At 39.9% G+C, this 22,671-nt stretch overlaps 1 protein-coding gene and 1 long non-coding RNA gene across 2 annotated transcripts in view; one reads left to right on the forward strand and one right to left on the reverse strand.

Annotated features, from left to right (window-relative positions):
• Window positions 1-732: 732 nt before the first annotated feature.
• Window positions 733-22,671, reverse strand: part of LOC117308348 (uncharacterized) — a 75,280-nt gene continuing 53,341 nt past the window's right edge. The window contains exon 2 of the long non-coding RNA XR_012326261.1: window positions 733-968. This is a non-coding gene — a long non-coding RNA (uncharacterized lncRNA). The remainder of the gene's footprint in view (window positions 969-22,671) is intronic.
• On the forward strand, window positions 947-19,137 carry LOC109552642 (beta-defensin 36). Its single transcript, XM_033840997.2, has 2 exons — window positions 947-1,243; window positions 18,958-19,137. Exons 1-2 carry the CDS (start codon window positions 1,186-1,188, stop codon window positions 19,101-19,103), a joined length of 204 nt encoding a protein of 67 aa, XP_033696888.2. The 5' UTR covers window positions 947-1,185; the 3' UTR covers window positions 19,104-19,137.

Genomic DNA, 22,671 nt, shown 5'->3' on the forward strand with positions numbered 1-22,671 from the left:
CTCCTCCCACAATTGAATAGAATCTCATCCTTATAATAAATTCCTTGTTCCATAATGCTGATAGCAGTTCTGCTGCTTCCCTGATTGAGCCTTAATTATGTTTGAAAAAATGAGCCTCCTTAACAGAAGTGAACGACAGTCATGGATTTCCAGGCCTTAGGCACTGAGTCCCTTCCTAGCTACTGTCTCCTCTTCATTGTAAAGCTTTTAGAAAGAGTTGTTTACACTTCTCTCTTTCTACCTTTCAGTCTTCAACCTCCTCAATCTGTTTTCTGCCCTTACAGAAATGGTTTTCAATGTTATTTTGTCTTGTAAGCCCTATATATGATCTTATACCCTTGACCTCTGTATCAAATAGGGTCCAATCAGGAAACGGAAGCCACGTAGGATATTTAATATAGGGAATTGGTGACACTGTTGTCGGAAGGCAGAAACAGCAAAAAGAGGACCCTGAGGAAACAGATATTAGTAACCACAGAATGCAGCTAGCACCCTCAGGCTGCAGGAATTGAGGGAAGAGAACGGATTTTCAAAACCTAAGAGTTCAGAGGAGGGACCCCCCCCCCAATAGCTGGTTCTTGGACCTCCGAGGAAGGGGCACAGCCTGGCGTCCAGAAGGCCTGACCCCATGGGTAGCCCTCAGATGACAGGGGGCTGTGGCTGCTAGTACTTCTGAGACGGCACAGCCAGGCTGGTCAGGGGAGCTTCATCTCTTACTACCGTTCTCCTGCCGGTTTTCGCCCCAGTTACATCATACTTCTCATATTCAACACCAACAGAAGCCTTTGTACAGACTTTCCTTTGCCTGGAACACCATTTAGGCTCATCTGCCTGGCGTTTTTGTATTTATTCCTCAAAGCGCTGTTCAGTGCCACCTTCTCGGCGAAGTTTTTCCGGACCTTCCGGACTCCGTGTGCGTGGCGCCCCCTTGTGGTCCCTTGGTTGGAGGTCGGACCTTGTTGCTTGACCTAAATGAAGAAAAGAAAGCGTGCCACTTCAGGACGTGTGGCTGCACTCTGTGGGGCTCAGGGGGCGCGGGGGCTGTACCCACGGGCGGCTGAGGGCACGTGCGGGTGACATCTGTTCCGGTTGGACGAAGGGAACGGGAGCCAGAGAGGCCAGAGCTCTCCCCCATTAGCTTTGCCATCGCATTGGACTGGCAGCTTCACTAGGCCACTTCCAGCCATGAAGCTCCTGTTGCTGACTCTGGCCGCACTGCTCCTCTTGTCCCAGCTCACTCCAGGTAACCTGGACCTCTTCAGGGGAGGGGGAGGTGTGGAGAGAGAGACCTGGTCACGGAATCCCACGGGCAGGGGGGATGAAATAGCATTTACAACCCCGAGTGCCGTGAGCTGTGATAGAGGGGATCTAGGGTCCTGGGGTGCACATGGGAGGGACCAGCCCTGGCTGAGGGCCAAGAGAGTCCTCCCGGAGGGATACTCTTGAGTCCTGAAAAGTGGTTAGAAATTAGAAGGGGAAGGAGAAGAGGTGGAAGTAGGAAGGGTGTCCCGGGCAGAAATCCTCTAATGCAAAAGTCCGGATGTGGGAGAGAGCACTGTGCCTTCAGTGAGCTGGCACAGAACGGAGGGGTGGGTTAAGGGTGCGGCAAGGGGTAAGGCTGAGGAAGCACTCAATGTCCAGGTCTCGATGAGCCTTGAATGCCAGGTGGGGGAGCCATGGGAAGGCTGAAGCAGAGGGGGGCCATGGTCAGACTTGCCCATTCCACCAACTCTAGCATACCTACCTGGCCCCTCTTGCTCACCTGGCAGAAACTTCTGCCCAGCCAAGGCTTTGAGCTCACCTGTCCACAGGGTCGGAAGGTGTGCATTTCCTCACCTCAGCCCTTGTATTTTGCCTGTGGCAAATGCCTGAAACACCACTCAGCTCGGGATAGACAGGAAAGCCTTAGAACCCAGGTTAGAAACTGCTCAACCATTTTCTAACTCTGTGACCTCCAGCAAGCAGCTCAGCGGCTCAGAGCTGCAATTTCCTCACTTCTCAGTCTGCTGCAACAAAGGCGTGTGTATAGCAATATCAGTTTGGGGGCACAACATTGAACACACTGAAATTTGGGTATGCAAAAACAAGTGTAACTTCTTCATTTTATATAACTCATCTAAATTTTCCCAGGAACTTCCATCCGGCTGATGGGACAGTTTAGGGAGAGGGGTGGTGGAGGGCACTTAGGGACTGTGCCTAAACTCAGCAGTTAAATAAATATTCATCAGTCCTGGTTTAAAACCATTTCAAGTTAATTCAGTCTCTTTTGAATAAATACTCAGTCTTTGAGCACTTCTCCTTCTGCTCCCCTGCTCCTTCCCAGGATAGCCCCTGGGTTCAGGAGAAGGTAACTTGATACGTCATGATTTAATTTATTAGTTCATTCAGTAAACATGATTGAATGGATTTCATGTTCTAGGCACTCTGATAGGTGCAGGAGGTAGCACAGTGAACATATCAGAACAAAACAAGGTAAGCAAAGTCTTCAGCCTCTCGGAGTTTACATTCTACTGAGAGAAACAGAAAAAAATTTTAAATAACTGAAACATACAAAATGTCAGGTGGTGAGTATAATGAGCAGAATAGGTGAGAAAGGGGATAGCAAATACCGGGGGGGGGGGTGTGGATTTGCTGTTTTAAAGGGGTGCTCATGGAATGGGTCACTGTGACCTGAGGGAGAATAAGGGGTGATCCATGTGGATTTGTGGAGAAGAACATTCAAGCTGGAGGGAACGTGAAGTGCAAAGATCCTGGGGCAGGAGCGTGAGGAGGTAGGGCTCGGCGCTGGACCTTCACTGACTTCTAGGACGATGTCCCTCATTGTGTGTGATCCCGTGACTGATGAAACCTCTTGGTCCTGTCGAGAGCCCCACTGACTCAGCCCTTCATCTCAGCCAAATCTTCCATCCGATCCCTAGGTTTAGGCTGTTCACACACAGCCCCTCCCACTGCCTTCTGCATAGGGATCTACTCCTGACGGGTCTCTCAGGCTCGCAGATCATCACTGGTTTTCCTGTCTTCACTAGAGACACAAGGGAACTTGGGGACCTTCTGGGTCTATTTTATGCCACAGGAGAGGAGAGGGAGAAGCTCAGCCACTTCCCTCAGCCATTTCTAAAACCCCCTCCAGGTGGCACCATAATGTGCTGTGCCGATGCTGTTAGCAATTTTCCTGGGCTGCAGTCTGAGGGCAAAAGGTAGATGCCCTCTTCTCTGGCAGTTTCTCCAGACCAATCTGGGTGTATGTAGCAAGAGATTCTTTTGCCCCTGTCCTTCTCACATTACTTATCTCTGCTTCCTAGATGTTCAGGTCGACCAGCAGGCCTTAGTGGGGGAGGGGAGGAAGGCCTCTGTCTCTAGCTTGCTGGTGGGTCCATCATCATCCTGGCTGGCAGAGGCAAGGTGTGGGCTCTGGTGGAGCTCTAAGGCCTCCTCCTGCTGCTGCTGCAGGAAGTGGATTTAAGTACTCCAGTTTCCCCTAGGGAGAGTATTTCCCTCTACTTCCTATTGGGTGTGGTGATGGTAAAGGATATTAAATGGAAGTTTCTTTGGCCGGACCCTCAAGCCTTTGCCTCCCGTGGCTTATGGTGAGGTGGTATTATCTGAATCTACCAGGCTCAGCTAATAATATATAAAGAAGCTCTTTGAAATTTGGAAATCCCTGACCTTTCTAGATAAATTTCAGTTCTTAAAAGTATTATCTTGTGGACTTCCCTGGTGGCACAGTGGTTGAGAGTCCGCCTGCCGATGCATGGGACACGGGTTCGTGCCCCGGTCCGGGAAGATCCCACATGCCGCGGAGCGGCTGGGCCCGTGAGCCATGGCCGCTGAGCCTGCGCGTCCGGAGCCTGTGCTCCGCAACGGGAGAGGCCACAACAGTGAGAGGCCTGCGTACCGCAAAAAAAATTGAGATTTCATTGTTAAATGGTGGGGATTTTTTTCTTACCTTTTTTGTAAAATAAAACACAATTACAGATACTGAAAACCACATAAAACAAATGTGCAGCTTAATGAACTGTTATAAAGCGCACACCCTTGTAACACCATCCAGGTCAATAAACAGAACATTGACAGTCACCTCAAAAACCCCTCCACCTATGCCCCATCACAACTGTCTCTCTCCCCAAATTAAGTACTATCCTGACTTTTATAGCGATCAACTATTTGCTCATCTTTATAGTTTCATTGCCAGGGCTGCATCCCTAGAAACCCTATTTTTGCCATGCTCACTTTTAAAATCTAATATTTCTTAAGATTTTTAGTGTTTTAATTTACTGGTTATATCTTCTTCCCTTTCTTGTCTCTATAATTTATCTGTTGGGTCATTTGACCCATAGTTTCCCACAGTACAGATTTTGCTAACCGCATATTCAAAGTGAATTCAACGTGTTCCTCGGACCTCTGTATTTCCTGCAAATTGGTGACTGGATCCAGAGGTTTGATCAGGCTCAAGTTCTAGGCTTTTTGGCAAAACGTTGGGGGATGGCATTTGCCTTTTTCATCAGAAGGCAAATAATATGTTTGTTATCTCTCTTTCAGTGACAAATTAATGCTCAAAGCTGAGATGCGTTAATTCTTTGCCTATTGCAAAACGGTGATATTCTATTATGTGATTTTCACTAGTTAGCTGGAATACTAATATAATAAAGACACTCCTCATCATCTACTATTTGGTTATGCAGCAGTACAGTTCATGTAAGAAAGACAGAATAAATGCTTGGCGATTTTTCTTTACATATGAATCTGCAAGATAATGATTTCTTTTCCTATCATCCACCAAATGTGACAAAATAGTTTTTAATATCATCATAAACTCATAGATTTAAATATATTTGATGACTTTTCATTCATTGCAGTCTTTTTTTCGTAAGTTTTTTATTTTATTTTATTTTTGGCTGCTTTGGGTCTTCATTGCTAAACACGGGCTTTTTCTAGTTGCGGCGAGCGGGGGCCACTGTGTTGTGGTTCGTGGACTTCTCGTTGCGGTGGCTTCTCTTGTTGCGAAGCACGGGCTCTAGGTACGTGGGCTTCAGTAGTTGTGGCATGCAGGCTCAGTAGTTCTGGCGCACGGGCTTATTTGTCTTCCCGGACCAGGGATCGAACCGTGTCCCCTGCATTGGCAGGCAGATTCTTAACCTCTGCGCCCCCAGGGAAGTCCCCACTGCAGTCTTTATTCTTACTGAAACTCAGCCAGTGGAAGCCTAAGCCTTATTTTACATATCCCTGTTAGTCTTTGGTAGTTTCCTTGTGATAAAGTCCATCTTATAAACACCACGAGGACACACCTGCGGTCTGACAAAGTTAAGCATATTAACTTACTGAAGCAAAGGAAGATACACACCAAAGGAACTGTGGAACATCTCACCAAATGAAGGAACAAATAAGGTTATTATAGGACTAAGGAGAATAGCAGAGTTTTAGATAAAATGTAAATGAAGCAGAGTTTGGTAGACTTCAAGGGCCATAGGATGGTGTGTAAAGAGGTTAACATCTGTTCTAGGTCCCATTTCCATCGGAAGTACAAAATTAAGAGAGATGTGGAATTTTATATCCCCAAACTCTTTCTCTGACACTCTGTCCCTGGCTCTGAAATCAAGGTTGTTCTTCTGTATAAAAAGACTTGATTCCTCAGGGAAAAATGTAACGTTCCAGCCTTGCCGATATGATTTCAGATACAAAGATTCTGATAAGTGTGGTTTGAGAAAACAGGGTTTCTTAGCACTTCGTCCTTTTATTAATTTACAAAAGCAGTTTCACTGGTACACAACTGGTTATCTGGTGTGACAAGATATTCTGGGCTTATCTTGTACAACTCCTGCACCAGACCTTGAATTAGCCATTTCTTCAAAAAGCCCTAATTTTTTAAGTAGGAAAATGGTATTTAAAAACTGTGATCTAGATGCTAGAGACATTAATGCTACTAAATTAGCCCTTCTTTCTATATCTTTTCAGAGCAGGTGAGAAAGTCAACACATTGAATATATGTGAAATACCTCATGATTTCATATTGATAATTCCTATTCAAAGTGAGGACTTCAGGATTTGTACTTAAATATTCCATATTACTTCTGTATGTTCTTTCTTCCGCACCAATATTCTCAGATATACTGTGTACTTCTTCGGCATTTTCAAGTCATCTTTTATTTGAAGAAGGTTTTCTTGAATTATAGTTTGTAGTATTTTTTCTGACATCTTGCTCTGATTTTCTTTCTCAAGGCCTCACCTTGTCTCTGTTGAATCTCCTTTCCCTATCCTCAGTATTTGTCACCTTCTATCGATTTTTCTCACCTTCTATCGAATTTTTTCCTTATCATTTCTTTTTCACCAGTTTTATTGAGTTATCATTTACATAAGATTAAATGTCCACATTTTTAAAAATTTATTTATTTTATTTATTTATTTTTGGCTGCGCGCGCGCTTTTCCTAGTTGCAGCGAGCGGGGGCCACTCTGTTGTGGGGCGTGGGCTTCTCATTGTGGTGGCCTCTCTTGTTGGAGCACGGGCTCTATGCACGCAGGCTCCAGTAGTTGTGGCTCACGGGCTCTAGAGTGCAGGCTCGGTAGTTGTGGCGCACAGGCTTAGTAGCTCCGCGTCATGTGGGATCTTCCCGGACCAGGGCTTGACCCCATGTCCCCTGCATTGGCAGGCAGATTCTCAACAACTGCACCACCAGGGAAGCCCTAAATGTCCACATTTTAAGTATACAACATGAGTTTCAACAAATGTATACATCCAGGTAGCCACTACCACAGTTGTAGTATAATACACTTCCGTTACCCCAAAAAGATCTCTCATGCCCCTTTGCAGTCGCCTCCCCAGTCCCCCAGCCACCAGCTATGACTAATCTACATTGTGTCACTTTAGTTTGGCTTCTTAGAATTAAACAACAGAATGGCTTTTGTGCCTGGATTCTTTAACTTAGCATAATGCTTTTGCAATTCATCCATGTTGTTCATGTATCGATATCTTGTTACCCTGTGTTGCTGAGTAGTATTCCATTGTATGAATACATACCACAATTTGTTTATCAATTAACTAGCTGTTAGATATTTGAGCAGTTTCCAGTTTTTAGCTATTATAAATAGAGCTACTATGAATGGTCCAATGAAGTTTTCATTTCTCTAGAGTAAATACCTAAGGGTGGAGTTGCTGGGTTGTATGATAAGGCTATGATAAAATTTATAAAAAACTGCAAACTGTTTTCCAAAGTGGCTATACTATTTTGCATTCCCATTCGCAATAAGAGATTTACAGTTGCTTCACATCATTGTCAACACATGGTATTGTCTGTCTTTTAATTTTAGCCATTCTAGTGGGTATGTAGTTTTAACTGTTGTTTTACTGATGGCTAAAATACTTAATGACTAATCATATTAAACACACTTTGATGTGCTTATTTGCCATGTATATGTCTTCTTTGTTGTAGTGTCCACTTTTAATCAGGTTTTTTGTTGAGTTGTGTGTTCTACATATTCTAGATAAACATTTTTTAAAAGATGTATGCTTTGTAAATATTTTCTTCCAGACTGTAAATTACCTTTTGATTTACTTAACAGTGTCTTTTGAAAGGTAAGAACTTTTAGTTTTGAAGAAGTCCAATGTGTTCATTTTTTCTTTTGTGGCTCATGTTTTTGTATCTTATCTAAAAAAAATCTTGCTTGACACAAGGTCAGAAACATTTTCTCCTATGGTTTCTTCCAGATGTTCTATTGTTTTAGCTCTTACATTTTAGGTCCATGATTCATTTTGTGTACAGTGTGGGGTAAGGGTTGAGTTTCACTTATTTACATATGGATGTGCGGCATCATTTAATGAAAAGAATTTCCTTTTCCCCCTTTGAATTACCTTGGCACCTTTGTTGAAAATCAGTTGACCATATAGGTTGGGATTTGTTTATGGACTCTTTCTGCCATTCCACTGACCTACATGTCTATTCTTATGCCAATACCACATTGTCTTGGTTACTATGACTTTGCAGTAAACCTTAAAATCAGGTACTGTGAGTCTTCCAACTTCATTCTTTTTCAGATTGTTTTATCTGTTTTAGGTCAATTGCATTTTCATATAAATTTTAGAATCAGCTTTTCAATTCTACAAAATAGCCTGCTGGAAATATTCTTGGGACTGCATTGATCAATTTAAGGAGAATTGAGATCTTATCAAAATTAAGTCTTTGAATCCATGAACATGGTATCTCTCTCGATTTCTTTATGTCTTCCTTTCTTTCTCTGAAATGTTTTGTGGTTTTTATATTTTGCATATTGTAGTAGGCTGAATAATGACTCCCCAGAGATGTCCAAGTCCTAATCCCCAAAACCCATGAATATGTTACCTTACATGGTAAAAGAGATTTTGCATGTGTCTTGAGATGGGGAGATTATCTTGGGTTTTCTGGGTGGACTCAATGTAATCACAAGAGACCTAATAAGAGGGCAGCAGGAGATCAGATTGTGGAGGAGAAGATAAGAAAATGGTTGTAGTAATGTAAGGAAGTGGTTATAAGCAAAGAATTACAGGTAGTTGTTAGAAAGTGAAAAGGGGAAGAAAATAGCTTCTGCCCTGAGAGTCTCCAGAAGGAACCAGCCCTGCTGGCACCTTGACTTTAGCCCAGTGAAACAATAAATTTGTGTTGTTTTAAGGCACTAAGTTTGTGGTAATTTTGCTACAGCAGCAATACGATATGAAACTAATACACATATATTTTGTTAAATTCATCACTGTTATGTATTTTTAAGCTGTTGTAAATGATATTTTTAAAGGTTCAGTTGTTTGTTGCTAGTGTATTGAAATACAGTCTTTTTTATTGAAGTAGAGTTGATTTACAATGTTGTGCCAATCTCTGCTCTACAGGAAAGTGACTCAGTTATACACATACAGACATTCTCTTTTTTATATTCTTTCCCATTATTGTTTATCACAGGATATTGAATATAGTTCCCAGTGCTATACAGTAGGACCTTGTTGTTTATCCATACTGTATATAATAGTTTGCATCTACTAATCCCACACTCCTAGTCCATCCCTCCCCCACCACCCCCTCCCTTGACAACCACAAGTCTGTTCTCTATGGCTATGAGTCTGTTTCTGTTTTGTAGATTGGTTCATTTGTGCCATATTTTAGATTCCACATATAAGTGATATCATATGGTATTTGTCTTTCTCTTTCTGACTCACTTCACTTAGTATGATAATCTCTAGTTGTATCCATGTTGATGCAAATGGCATTACTTCATTCTTTTTTATGGCTGAGTAGTATTCCACTGTATATATGTAGCACATTTTCTTTATCCATTCATCTGTCGATGGACATTTAGGTTGTTTCCATGTTTTGGCTATTGTGAATAGTGCTGCTATGAACAGAGGGGTGCATGTATCTTTTTGAATTATAGTTTTGTCTGGGTATATGCCCAATAAAAAAATGGGCATAAGACCTTAACAGACAATTCTCCAAAGAAGACATACAGATGGCCAGTAGGGACATGAAAAGATGCTCAACATCACTAATTATTAGAGAAATGCAAATCAAAACTCTAACGAGGTACCACCTCAAACTGGTCAGAATTACCATCATTAAAAAGTCTAGAGGGCTTCCCTGGTGGTGCAGCGGTTGAGAGTCCGCCTGCCGATGCAGGGGACACGGGTTCGTGCCCCGGTCCGGGAGGATCCCACATGCCGCGGAGCGGCTGGGCCCGTGAGCCATGGCCGCTGAGCCTGCGCGTCCGGAGCCTGTGCCCCGCAATGGGAGAGGCCACAACAGTGAGAGGCCCGTGTACCGCAAAAAAAAAAAAAAAAAAAAAAAAGTCTAGAAATAATAAATGCTAGAGAGGGTGTGGAGAAAAGGGAACACTCCTACACTGTTGGTGGGAATGTAAATTGATATAGCCACTATGGAGAACAGTATGGACATTCCTTAAAAAACTAAAAAAGAACTACCATACAACCCAGCAATCCCACTACTTGGCATATACCCTGAGAAAACCATAATTCAAGAAGAGTCATGTACCAAAGTGTTCATTGCAGCTCTATTTACAATAACCAGAACATGGAATCAACCTAAATGTCCATCGACAGATGAATGGATAAGGAAGATGTGGCACATATATGCAATGGAATATTACTCAGCCATAAAAAGAAACGAAATTGAGATATTTGTAGTGTGGTGGATGGACTTAGAGTCTGTCATACAGAGTGAAGTAAGTCAGAAAGAGAAAAACCAATACCATATGCTAACACATATATATGGAATTTAAGGGAAAAAAATGTCATGAAGAACCTAGGGGTAAGACAGGAATAAAGACACAGACCTACTAGAGAATGGACTTGAGGATATGGGGAGGGGGAAGGGTAATCTGTGACAAAGTGAGAGAGTGGCATGGACATATATACACTACCAAACGTAAAATAGATAGCTAGTGGGAAGCAGCCGCATAGCACAGGGAGATAAGCTTGGTGGTTTGTGACCACCTAGGTGGGTGGGATAGGGAGGGTGGGAGGGAGAGAGACGCAAGAGGGAAGAGATATGGGAACATATGTTTATGTATAACTGATTCACTTTGTTATAAAGCAGAAACTAACACACCATTGTAAAGCAATTATACTCCAATAAAGATGTAAAAAAAAAAAAAACTACAATGAGGTATCACTTGCTCTTATTTTTCTCACTTCTTAAGATATAAGTATTGATCATTGATTTAAGACCATTCTATCTAAAATACGCTTTTTAAAGTATAACTCTCCCTCTAATTACTACTTTATCTTGGTTCCACAAATATTTTTATGTATTGTACTTTTAATTTTAGTCAATTCAAACTTCTCGAATTTCTCTTCTGATTTCTCTTTTACCCATTAGTTATTTACCAGTACATTGTTCAATTTTCTAGTATTTAGGGATTTTCCAGGTGCATATCTATTATTAATTTTTAGTTTAACTCTATTGTGGACAGACATCACCTTTGTAAGACTTCAATCCTTCCATTTTTATTGAGATCCTGTATTACCCAGAATACATGGTATATCTTGGTATATCTTGAGATATACCACCAATAATATATCTTGGTATATCTTGAGATATACCACCAATGGTATATCTTGGTGAATATTCTGTGAGCACTTGGAGTGTTCTGTAAATATCTATTAAGTTAGTTGATAAACTCATTAGTTCAAGTATTCTATATCTTCTATTAACTTGTTCTATCAATTGTTGAGAAAGGAATGTTGAAATCTGAAATTATAATTGTGAATTTGTCTATTTCTCCTTTCAGTTCTTTCAGCTTTTTGTTTCATGTATTTTCAAGCTCTGTTTTTTGGTGTATTTGATTTAGGATTAATATGTCTTTTTGATAAATTGAGACTGTCATCATGAAATGACCTGTTTATACTTAGTAATTTAGTTGGTTCTGAAATCTACTTTTTAAATATTAGCATAGCTAATATGTTAATAATACTGCAGCTTTCCTTTGATTAGTGATTTCATGGTATTTTTTTATCTTTTTACTTTTAATATAGCTATGTCTCTACATTTAGAATGAATTTCTTATAGACAGCATGTGATTAGGTCTTGCTTTTTCATCCAATCTGACAATTTCTGCCTTTTAATTGGGATGTGCAGATCATTTATGCTTAATATAATTATCAATATGGTTGCATTTAACCTACCGTCTATTTGTTTTCTATCTGCCTATCCTTTCTTTGTTCACTTTATCTTCTTTGCTTCCCCTCTTTCAGATTACTTGACTCTTTTTATGATTCCAATCTGTATCCAGTATTGCCTTAATAGTTATACCTCTTTTTTTTTAATGGTTGCTCTAAGTTTTATATCTTCATGTTTGGATGGTTGCCAAATTGGTGTTTTTGTAGGAGGAGAGTAGTAATGTTGCTGACATTACTCTTCAAATCTTCTTAGTTTTTAAAAATCTGAAAGTCTATTTCTCCATTTGGGGAGGACTTTTGCTGTGTAAAGAATTCTGGATTGTCTTTTTTCCTTTTGTTGTTTTAAAGATATCTTTCTACTGTCTTCTTGTGTATGGTTTCTGATAAGAAGTCTTCTATTATTGTTACCGTTTTTCCCACGTACTTAATGTGTCTTTTCCTCTAGCTGGTTTTAAGATTTTTAACGTGATTTTCAAAAGTTTGATTATGTTATGGCTTTGCATAGCTTTCTTTCTTTTCTTTTTTTTTTTTTTAATGCGGTACGCGGGCCTCCCACTGCTGTGGCCTCTCCCGTCGCGGAGCACAGGCTCCGGACGCGCAGGCTCAGCGGCCATGACTCACGGGCCCAGCTGCTCCGCGGCATGTGGGATCTTCCCGGACCAGGGCACGAACCCGTGTCCCCTGCATCGGCAGGCGGACTCCCAACCACTGCGCCACCAGGGAAGCCCACATAGTTTTCTTTAGATTTTATTCTGCTTGGGGTTCACTGAGGTTCTGGATTCTATGGGTTTATAATTTTCATCAAACTTGAAACTTTTCAACCAGTATTTCTTTAAAAACTGTTTCTGCCTCAGAATGGGAGAAAATATTTGCAAACCAATCAACAGACAAAGGATTAATCTCCAAAATATATAAACAGCTCATGCAGCTCACTATTAAAAAAACAAACAACCCAATCCAAAAATGGGCAGAAAACCTAAATAGACATTTCTCCAAAGAAGACACACAGGTGGCCAAGAAGCACATAAAAAGCTGCTCAACATCACTAATTAGTAGAGAAATGCAAATCAAAACTACAATGAGGTACCACCTCACACCAGTTAGAATGGGTGTCATCAGAAAATCTACAAACAACAAATGCTGGAGAGGGTGTGGAGAAAAGGGAACCCTCTTGCACTGTCGGTGGGAATGTAAATTGATACAGCCACTATGGAGAACAGTATGGAGGTTCCTTAAAAAACTAAAAATAAAATTACCATATGATCCAGCAATGCCACTACTGGGCATATACCCAGAGAAAACCATAATTCAAAAAGACACATGCAGGGCTTCCCTGGTGGCGCAGTGGTTGGGAATCCGCCTGCCAATGCAAGGGACACGGATTCGTGCCCTGGTCTAGGAAGATCCCACATGCCGCAGAGCGGCTGGGCCTATGAGCCATGACCGCTGAGCCTGCGCGTCCAGAGCCTGTGCTCCGCAATGGGAGAGGCCACAACAGTGAGAGGCCTACGTACCACACACACACAAAAAAAACCCAAAAAGACACATGCACCCCAATGTTCATTGCAGCACTATTTACAGTAGCCAGGACATGGAAGCAACCTAAATGCCATTGACAGACTAATGGATAAAGAAAATGTGGTACATATACACAATGGAATATCACTCAGCCATAAAAAGGAATGAAATTGGGTCGTTTGTAGAGACGTGGTTGGATCTAGAGACTGTCATACAGAGTGAAGTAAGTCAGAAAGAGAAAAACAAATATTGTATATTAACTCACATATGTGGAACCTAGAAAAATGGTACAGATGAACCGGTTTGCAGGGCAGAAATTGAGACACAGATATAGAGAACAAACGTATGGACACCAAGCAGGGAAAGTGGCAGAGGGCTGGTGGTGTGATGAATTGGGCAATTGGGATTGACATGTATACACTGATGTGTGTAAAATTGATGACTAATAAGAACCTGCTGTATAAAAAAATGAATAAAATAAAATTCAAAAATTTAAAAAAAAAAAGAAAAGTTTCTGTCCCTCCCCTTTCCTCTCCTTTTGGTAATTTGATTGTATGTAAATTATACTGCTTATTATTGTCCCATGGGTCACTGATGTTCTGTTTTGGGGTTTTTTTTCTCAATATTTTTTCTCTCTACTTCCTTTTGGATAGTTTCTGTTGCTATGTCTTCAAGTTCATTTATCTTTACTTCTGCAGTGTGTACTCTATTGTTAACATCACTAAGTATGTTTTTCATTTAATATTTAATGTTTCATCTCAAGTTTTTTTAATCATTTAGGGGTTTATTTCAGTTTTGTTTGTCTGATTTTTACTACTTATAGGTATCATTTGAACAAATTTACCATTGGATAAACTAGAAAATTTTTCTTCTTTTTTTTCCAATATTTTTTATTGAAGTATAGTTGATTTGCAATGCTTCAAGTGTATAGCAAAGTGATTCAGTTTTATATATATGACTATATAGGTAACTTTTCAGATTATTTCCATTATAGATTATTACAAGATATTGAATATAATTCCCTGTGCTGTACAGTAGGTTCTTGTTGTTTATCTAGTTTACATACAGTAGTATATATCTGCCAAATATTTTCATGTGAAGTTTTTACGTCTTTATTTCTCTCCTCATAATGTTCATGTTTTCCTCAATCTTCTTGAGCTTATGAAGTGTATTTATAATAGTCGTTTCATCATTCTTGTCTGCTAGTTCCATAATCTTTGTCATTTCTGGATCTGTTGATTGATTTTATCCCGGTTGTCGTTCATACTTTCCTGCTTTTTTTTTTTTTTTTTTTTTTTAATGCCTGGAAAATTATTTGGATTCTTTGCACTGTGGATTTTATACTTTTGGTTACTGGAATTTTTTTTTTTCCTTTAAAGAGTATTGGTTTTTGTTCTGGTATGCAGTTAGTTGGAATCAGATGAATCCTTTCAAGATTGGCATTTAATCTTTTTAGGATGGGTATGTGACATCCTTTAATCTAGGGGTAATTTAGCCCCACCGTGCTGAAGATTTTACAAGGTCTTTCCACTCAGGCAGGTGGGGACACAAGATATTCCCAGCCCTGTGTGATCGCTGGGAATTGTTTTGCCTACTTCTTTTTGGTGGTTCTTTCCTAGGCCTTTGGTAGTTTCCCCTTACACTTGCACAGATAATACCTAAAGACTAGAGGAGTGCTCTGCAGAGCTCTATAGTACGCCCCCTTTGTGTGTGTGTCTCTCTCTGTCTGTGTATAGCCCCCTCTTCTTTGATTCTGTGACCCACAGATTCTAGCTGACTTGACCTCCTTGAACTCCTCGAACCTCAATTTCTATATCCTCCATTCAGTAAGATCACCAGAGCTTGTTTGAATTCCTCTTCCTGCACTACAGCCCAGAAACTGCTTCTAGTCCGTAAACTGGTGCAACCAGAGGGCTCATCTTGTTTGTTTCCCTTCTCTCCGGGATCATGTTTGAAAATCATTGTTTCCTATACATTTTGTCCAATTATCTTGTTGTTTAAAGCAGGAAAATCAATATGGCTCCTGTCACTCCATCTCAGCCTGAAGAAGATATCCCATTTCTTTTTTAAAATTTTTACATTTTTTCTCTTTTTTCTCTTCTATTTCTCTTAAAATATTGTCCGTTGAGATTATTTGCTTTTGTATCCCTTTCAAGTTAGACTTTTTTCTGAAAAGAATTTTCTTTAATTCCTAATTATATCTGTCACTGCACTTCTGAAATCTTTAATGCTAGCAGATTTTATAATATCTTATTTACTACATACAGCTCTCTAAGATCGGTGCTATTATGTCTTTTGTTTTCAAAAGAGAAAAATGAAGCTCTGTGAAGGGAAGTCACTTGCTCAATATCTCCCAGTTTACATGTGGTGGAGCTTTCAAATCCAGACTTTGGGGGTTTCAATAGGTGGGACAGTTCCTGGAGCAATCCCCACTGTCAAATTAAAAGTTCCATACCAATATTGTCTTAGAATAACTTTTAAGTTTTAAAGGAACTTAAAGAGTGTGATGGGTCAAACTTTTTACCAAGCTTCGTTTCAGGCAGTTGAGAAATACCCCACAGCCATCTTAGTCTCCATAATCCATCTGACTGAAGTAAAACCCCAGATTTCTCACAGTTTATTTTTTCAGGATCTGGTGCTTGTGATGATAGTTTGCTCAAGGTTCCAGAGAAGTTGTAAAAGATAATTTTTTAAAGTAAACTAATGATTCTCATACAGATATAAAAATGAACACATGTTAAAGATTTTATTTAACTCATAATGAGAGAACAAGGCAGATTTTGTAACTGGTTTAAAGCATAAAGGTATACACACACTACTATATATAATAGATAACCAACAAGGACCTACTGTATAACACAGGGAACTCTACTCAGTATTCTATGATAACCTATATGAGAAAAGAATCCGAAAAAGAATGAATATATGTATAGGTATAACTGAATCACTTTACTGTACACCTGAAACTAACACAACATTATAACTCAACTATACTCTACTAAAATATTTTTTAGAAAAATTTTAAAAAGCATAAAGGTATTAGTGGAGTAAGGGATTCTTGAATTTACAAGACAGAAACTGGTTCTTTTTTCCCCCATGGGGCAGAGGAAGGGAGGGAGTCAATTGAACCCCTCTGGAACAGAATTTACTTGAATATATAGGAAATAATTATTTTTGCATTACAATCATGAATCAAGAGCTCATAGAGATGTAAAACTCCCACGTAATCAGAATCAGATAACTCTGAAGTCTGTGACCTGTCTAGACCAGGGACTTCCGACACGGTTGGCAATGATTGACATTTTGGCACTGTTGGCTTTTGGGGCTAGACAGTTCTTTATTGTGGCTGTCCTGTGCATTGCAAGATATTTAGCAGAACCTTCGGCCTCATTAATCGCCAGTAGCACCCCACACCAGTTGTGACAACTAAAAACGTCTCCGAACATCTCATTGACAAACATCCCCTGGCGAGCAAAATTTCCCTATTTGAGCCAAGTTTTCCTCTAAAACACGAATTTTCCCTAGTCTCCCCCATACTGGTCAAAAAAATAATCTCAAAGAAAACTTATTCCTAATCACAAAATAAACTTGGTCTAAACCTACAACAGAAAGAAGGAAATAATAAACACAAAATGAATGAAATAAAGAATAGTCACGGCACCAAACTGCCTAAAGAAAGTAGTTTCACTGACACAGATAGAGGTTACAGACTTTATTCAGCTGATGGACATCAGGGAGCAGCTGAAGACCCAAGTCAGGGCAGCTTGGAGTTTTGATAGAATAAAGAGAAGAGAGGGGTGCATGTTCTTGTTTGGGTCAAGTAGTAGATTTCATCTTTAACTGCTGCAAAACTTGTGTTTGGAATAATGAGAAACTTCCAGATTTTTGTGCCTCTTGGTTGAGGCCATTGGTGCAATCCCATCCCCAAAACTGTCAGAGCAGTTCTTTTGAGAGCTGTTTTTGCAAGTCTTGAGTTTGTCAGTTAGTCAAGATTCTGGGGCAGGAAAGGTATCAAAAACAATATGGGGGCTTCCCTGGTGGCGCAGTGGTTGAGAGTCCGCCTGCCGATGCAGGGGACACGGGTTCCTGCCCTGGTCCAGGAAGATCCCACATGCCGCGGAGCGGCTGGACCCGTGAGCCATGGCCGCTGAGCCTGCGCATCCGGAGCCTGTGCTCCGCAACGGGAGAGGCCACAACAGTGAGAGGCCCGCTTACCGCAAAAAAAAAAAAAAAAAAAAAAAAAAAAAAAAATATGGATGGCTGTTGCCAGGGGCTAGGAGGAGGGGAGAATGGGGAGTTATTGTTTAATGCGAATAGAATTTCAGTTTTACAAGATGAAAAGAGTTATGGGAATGGATGGTGGTGATGGTTGCACAACAATATGAACATATTTAATACCACGGAACTGTGCACTTTAAGATAGTTAACATAAATTTTATGTCATGTGTATTTTACCGCCATTTGAAAAAACGTAAGTACAGCCACCTTCTTGATGATAGGCCTTGGCAAAGACAAAACAAAACAAGAATAAGGATATGAAGAAACTGATGGAATTTCAGCCAAATATATATATATGTATAGTGTGTGTGTGTATATATATACAAACACAATGAAATACTACTAAGCCATAAAAAAGAATGAAATAATTCCATCTGCAGCAACATGGATGGACCTGGAGATGATCATACTAAGTGAAGCCATATAGGGAAAGACAAATATCATATAATATCACTTATACGTGGAATCTAAAATATGATACAAATGAACTTATTTACAAAACAGAAACAGACTCACAGACTTCCAAAAAAAACTTATGGTTACCAAAGGGGAAAGGAGAGTGGGGAGAGACATAAATTAGGAGGTTGAGAATAACATATATGCTCTACTATATATAAAAAGAGATAACCAACAAGGACCTACAGTATAGCACAGGGAACTATACTCAATATATATATATATATATATTTTTTTTTTTTTTTGCGGTACGCGGGCCTCTCACTGTTGTGGCCTCTCCCGTTGCGGAGCACAGGCTCCAGACGCGCAGGCTCAGCAGCCGTGGCTCACGGGCCTAGCCGCTCCGCGGCATGTGGGATCTTCCCGGACCGGGGCATGAACCCGCATCCCCTGCATCGGCAGGCGGACTCTCAACCACTGCGCCACCAGGGAAGCCCTATACTCAATATTTTGTAATAACCTATAAGGGAAAAGAATCTGAAAAGAATATCTAGCACTGTGCTCTACACCTGAAACTAACACAATATTGTAAATCAACTATGCTTCAATTTTTTTAATTATAAAAACAGTACAGATGAATGCTGAAAATATTATGCTAAGTAAAAAGAAGCCAGGCCCCAAATGCTGCACATTATATGATTCCATTGGCATAAAATATCTAGATTAGGCAAGTCTATAGCAAGGAGGGCATATTGGTGGTTGCTCAGGGATGAGGAGAGGAGAAATGAAAATGCTTAATGGGTGCAGGGTTTCTGTTTGGGATGATTAAAAAGTTCTGGAACTAGACGGTGATGATGGTTGCACAACATTGTGAGTGTAATTAATGCCGCTGGACTGTACGCTTTAAAATACTTAAACTGATAAACTTTATGTAATTTGTATTTTACTACAATTTTTCGAAAGGGAGAAGAAGGGAATAAAAGAGAGGACCAGGGTCAGAGTCAAAGGAAACTGAGCACCCTCTATCTCATCTGTTCTAATCCTTTTACAGACATTTCAAATCCAGAATCTACCTCTTCTTAAGACTGACACTGTCTCTGTTCTTCTTTCTTATCAGGTAGCACCCGAAAATGCTGGAATCGTCATGGCAAATGCCGCCAGAAATGTTTCAGGAAGGAAAGGGTCTATGTTTTCTGCACAAATAATAAAATGTGCTGTGTGAAGCCCAAGTACCAGCCAAAACACCTTCCATGGAAAGCTTAAGTTCCTTGAAACCTGAAGTCATCAAAAGGCAGGTGAAGCTACGCTGAGTCTGACCACAGTGGATTCTCAATCTCTGTCAATAAACACTTCTGGCTGACCCCTATGTTTGCCTGTTAGTCTATCCAGCGGTTCTCAGGAAGTCCTCTTATAGATGGTCCATTAAGTCAAAACTATTTTCATTATAATAATAAGACATTACTTGCCATTTTATCTCACTTTCTCACAAGTGTGAAATTTTCTGGAATCTACATGACACACAATAACATCACCATTCTGGCAGCTAATGAAAGGTGTGCGTATGGATCCTTACGTTTTTAGAATTTTTTAAGATAGAACCTTAAGGTATAAATGTGTTCATTTTCAGAGATTCACTCAGGTTGTTCTCAGTAATTCTATGGTACTCTTATTAGCTATCTTTAGCTATATTATTAATCTCTGGAACCTCGTTATCATCTAATAAATCACTGCTTTGAAATTCCAAAATTTTCCTTTTACCTATGTGGAAACACAACAAAAACTAAAAACATTTTGTTGTCTGCAGGATCTGGGAGTCCCAGGGCTGGGGTCCTAGGGTTAGTGCCCACCCACTGGTGAGTGGAGCAGGATCCCAGGGTCTCTGGCCGCAGGGCTCTTGGGGTCCTAGGGTTAGTGCTAGTGCACTGGTGTGCAGGGTTGGGTCCATGGACACAGCCATGTCCCAAGGCAGCTGTGGGCTCAGGGAGCCTTAGGGCAGTTAGGCCTGCTGGGGTGGGGCTGTGTACCTGCCCAGCCAGTTGCGTGACCTGAGGTGTCCCAGTACTAGTGCCAAAAGGCTAGTAGGTGGAGCCAAGTCTCCAAGAACTAATGAGCTAGAAGGAGGATTCCAAAATGACACTTGCCAGCACCAGTGTCCACATGCTAGGATTAACTCACAAAAATGGCTGCCACCAGTGTCTGTGTCCCAGGGTGAGCTCCAGGAGGCTCTCTCAGATCAGCAGGTGGGTCTGACCCAGGCTCCTTTCAAATTACTGCTTCTGCCACAGGTCCCAGAGTGTGTGAGATTTTGTGTGTACACTTTAAGACTGGAGTCTCTATTTCCCACAGTGCTCTGGCTGTCCCAAAAGTAAACCCCACTGGCCTTCAAAGCCAAACATTCTGGGGGCTCATGTTCCTGATGAAGGACTGCTGGGCTGGGGAACCTGATGCGAGACTCAGATCCCTTGCTCCTTGGGGAGAACCTTGCAGTGGTAATTACCCTCCTATTGGTGGATCGCCCACCCCAGGGGCTATGGGTCTTGACTCCACCCCTCCTACCCATCTCATTGTGTTTCCTTCTTTATATCTTTAGTTGTAGAAGCAACAGACAACCTTTAAATAACCATTATAAATATTTCAAGGAAATTAGAGGAGAAGATTGACTGAAAGGATAATTTAAACCAATACACAGAAAAATAGTGTGTCAGTTTTCTATCAGTGCATTACAAAGCACTCTAAAACTCAGTGGATTAAAATAACAACCATTCATTATTTCTCAGAATTATGTGTGTTAATTAAATGGTTCTTCTGATATTCTAATCTGGGGTCACTGATGTAACTACATCTCTCTCCATGTGGCGTGGCCTCCGCATTTCAAGGAAGTTAACCTTGGCTTCTAACATGATAGCTAGGTCTAAGAGGGTAAGCCCCAATATGCATCATTTATCAAACTTCTGTTATTATGTTTTCTTATAAGTCATGTGACCCAGGGTCAATATGGAAAAAAAACTGCACAGGGACATGAATACTGCAGGCATGATTCACTGGGGATCATTGGTGTATCAGTCTATCACAAATGGAATCTCTAAGAATAAACTGGGCATTTTAAACTGAAAAATACAAAATCTAAAATTGCGGATTTATTGGTTACGCTTGACAGCAGACTGAACATAGTAGAAGAAAGAATCAGTAACTCAAAGACAGATCAATAGGAAATACAGTCAAAGCACAGAGAGAAAAAAGAAATGCAGACTAGAACAGAGCATGAGAAACTTATGGGACAATATCAAATGGTCTAACATATATATAGTTGGAGTCTCAGAACAAAAAGAAAGAGAGAATGGGGAAGAAATATTTTTTAAAGATAATGGCTGAAAATTTTCCAAAATTGTCGAAAGACATTAATCCACAGACTCAAGAAACTTAGGGAACTCCAAGCAGGATAGACACAAAGAAAATCAAAATAGCATAGCATAATCAAACTGTTAACAACCAAAAGAAAAAGTACTTCCTGATAACTGTGAATGTTTCAAACAAAACATGTTCAGGAATTTAATGGAGAAAATTAGAAGCCCTTATTGAAAGACACTATAAAAAACCTAAATTAATAGAGACATAATATTTCACAACTTAGATAACTCAGTATCTTAAAGATGTCAATTCTACACTAATTGTTTCCTAAATTCATTGAAATTCCAGTCAAAAAACTAACAAAATTTTTTCCAGAATCTGTTCGAAATTGTGCACATATAAACAAATATTTTATTAGGGACATAGACGTAGATGACAAAAATATCAATAAAGCACAAATATAGGATAATGGTTACTCTAAGAATATAGGAATTGCAAAAGGTAATGCTAATATTCTATTTTTTTATCTGGATGGTAGTTATAGAGATGTTTGTTGTCTTATTGCTTTTTATACTTTTATATATTTTTAAAATATTATTTTGCTTTCTCAATATATAATAAAATCAAGCTTTTTTAAAAGGAGATAAAAGTTATGAACAGAAAAAAATGCAAAAACTAGATCAGCTAAAAATCCTAGAAAGTAAAATATTTGAAAATTACATATCCTATAAAATATTTTTTCAGAATACGTAAGGAACTCTCAAAACTCAATAAAAAGAAACAAAACAACCTGATAACAAAATGAGCAAAAGATTTGAACTGACACTTCACCAAAAAAGTTACACATGTAACAAATAGGCACAAGAAAATAGATAGATATTAGAGAAATGCACATTAAAATCACAATAAAATACTGCTACACACATATCAGAGTGTCTAAAACGATTGACCGTAATGATTGCTGATGAGGAACAAGTGTTGGCAGCTGAAGCTATTGTACACTGCTGGTGGGAATGTAAAATGGTAATACAACCCCTTTGGAAACAATTGGGCAGTTTCTCAAAAAGTTTAATACACCACAGGATCCAACCACTCCACACCTAGGTATTTACCTAGAAGAAATGAAAACATGTCTACACGAGGACTTATAAGTAAATGTTCACAGCAACTTTATTTGTGGTAGCCAAAAACTGGAAAAAATCCAAACGTCCATTGACAAGTGAATGGATAAACAAATTGTGGTGTATCCATATAGTGGAATACTACTCAGCAATAAAAGCGATTAACTATTGAAACTCTGAAAAACATGAATGATTATGGATGATTCTCCAAATAATTATGCCAAGTGAAAGAAAACAGACAAAAATGAACATATATTGTATTATTCCATTTGTAAAAAACTCTAGAAACTGTTAATATGTAGTGAAAGTACATCAGTACTAGAACAGGGCAAGAGGAGGAGAAACAGGGAGTGGTATTAAGA

Source organism: Tursiops truncatus, chromosome 15 (genome assembly GCF_011762595.2).
Source record: "Tursiops truncatus isolate mTurTru1 chromosome 15, mTurTru1.mat.Y, whole genome shotgun sequence".
Taxonomy (NCBI): domain Eukaryota; kingdom Metazoa; phylum Chordata; class Mammalia; order Artiodactyla; family Delphinidae; genus Tursiops; species Tursiops truncatus.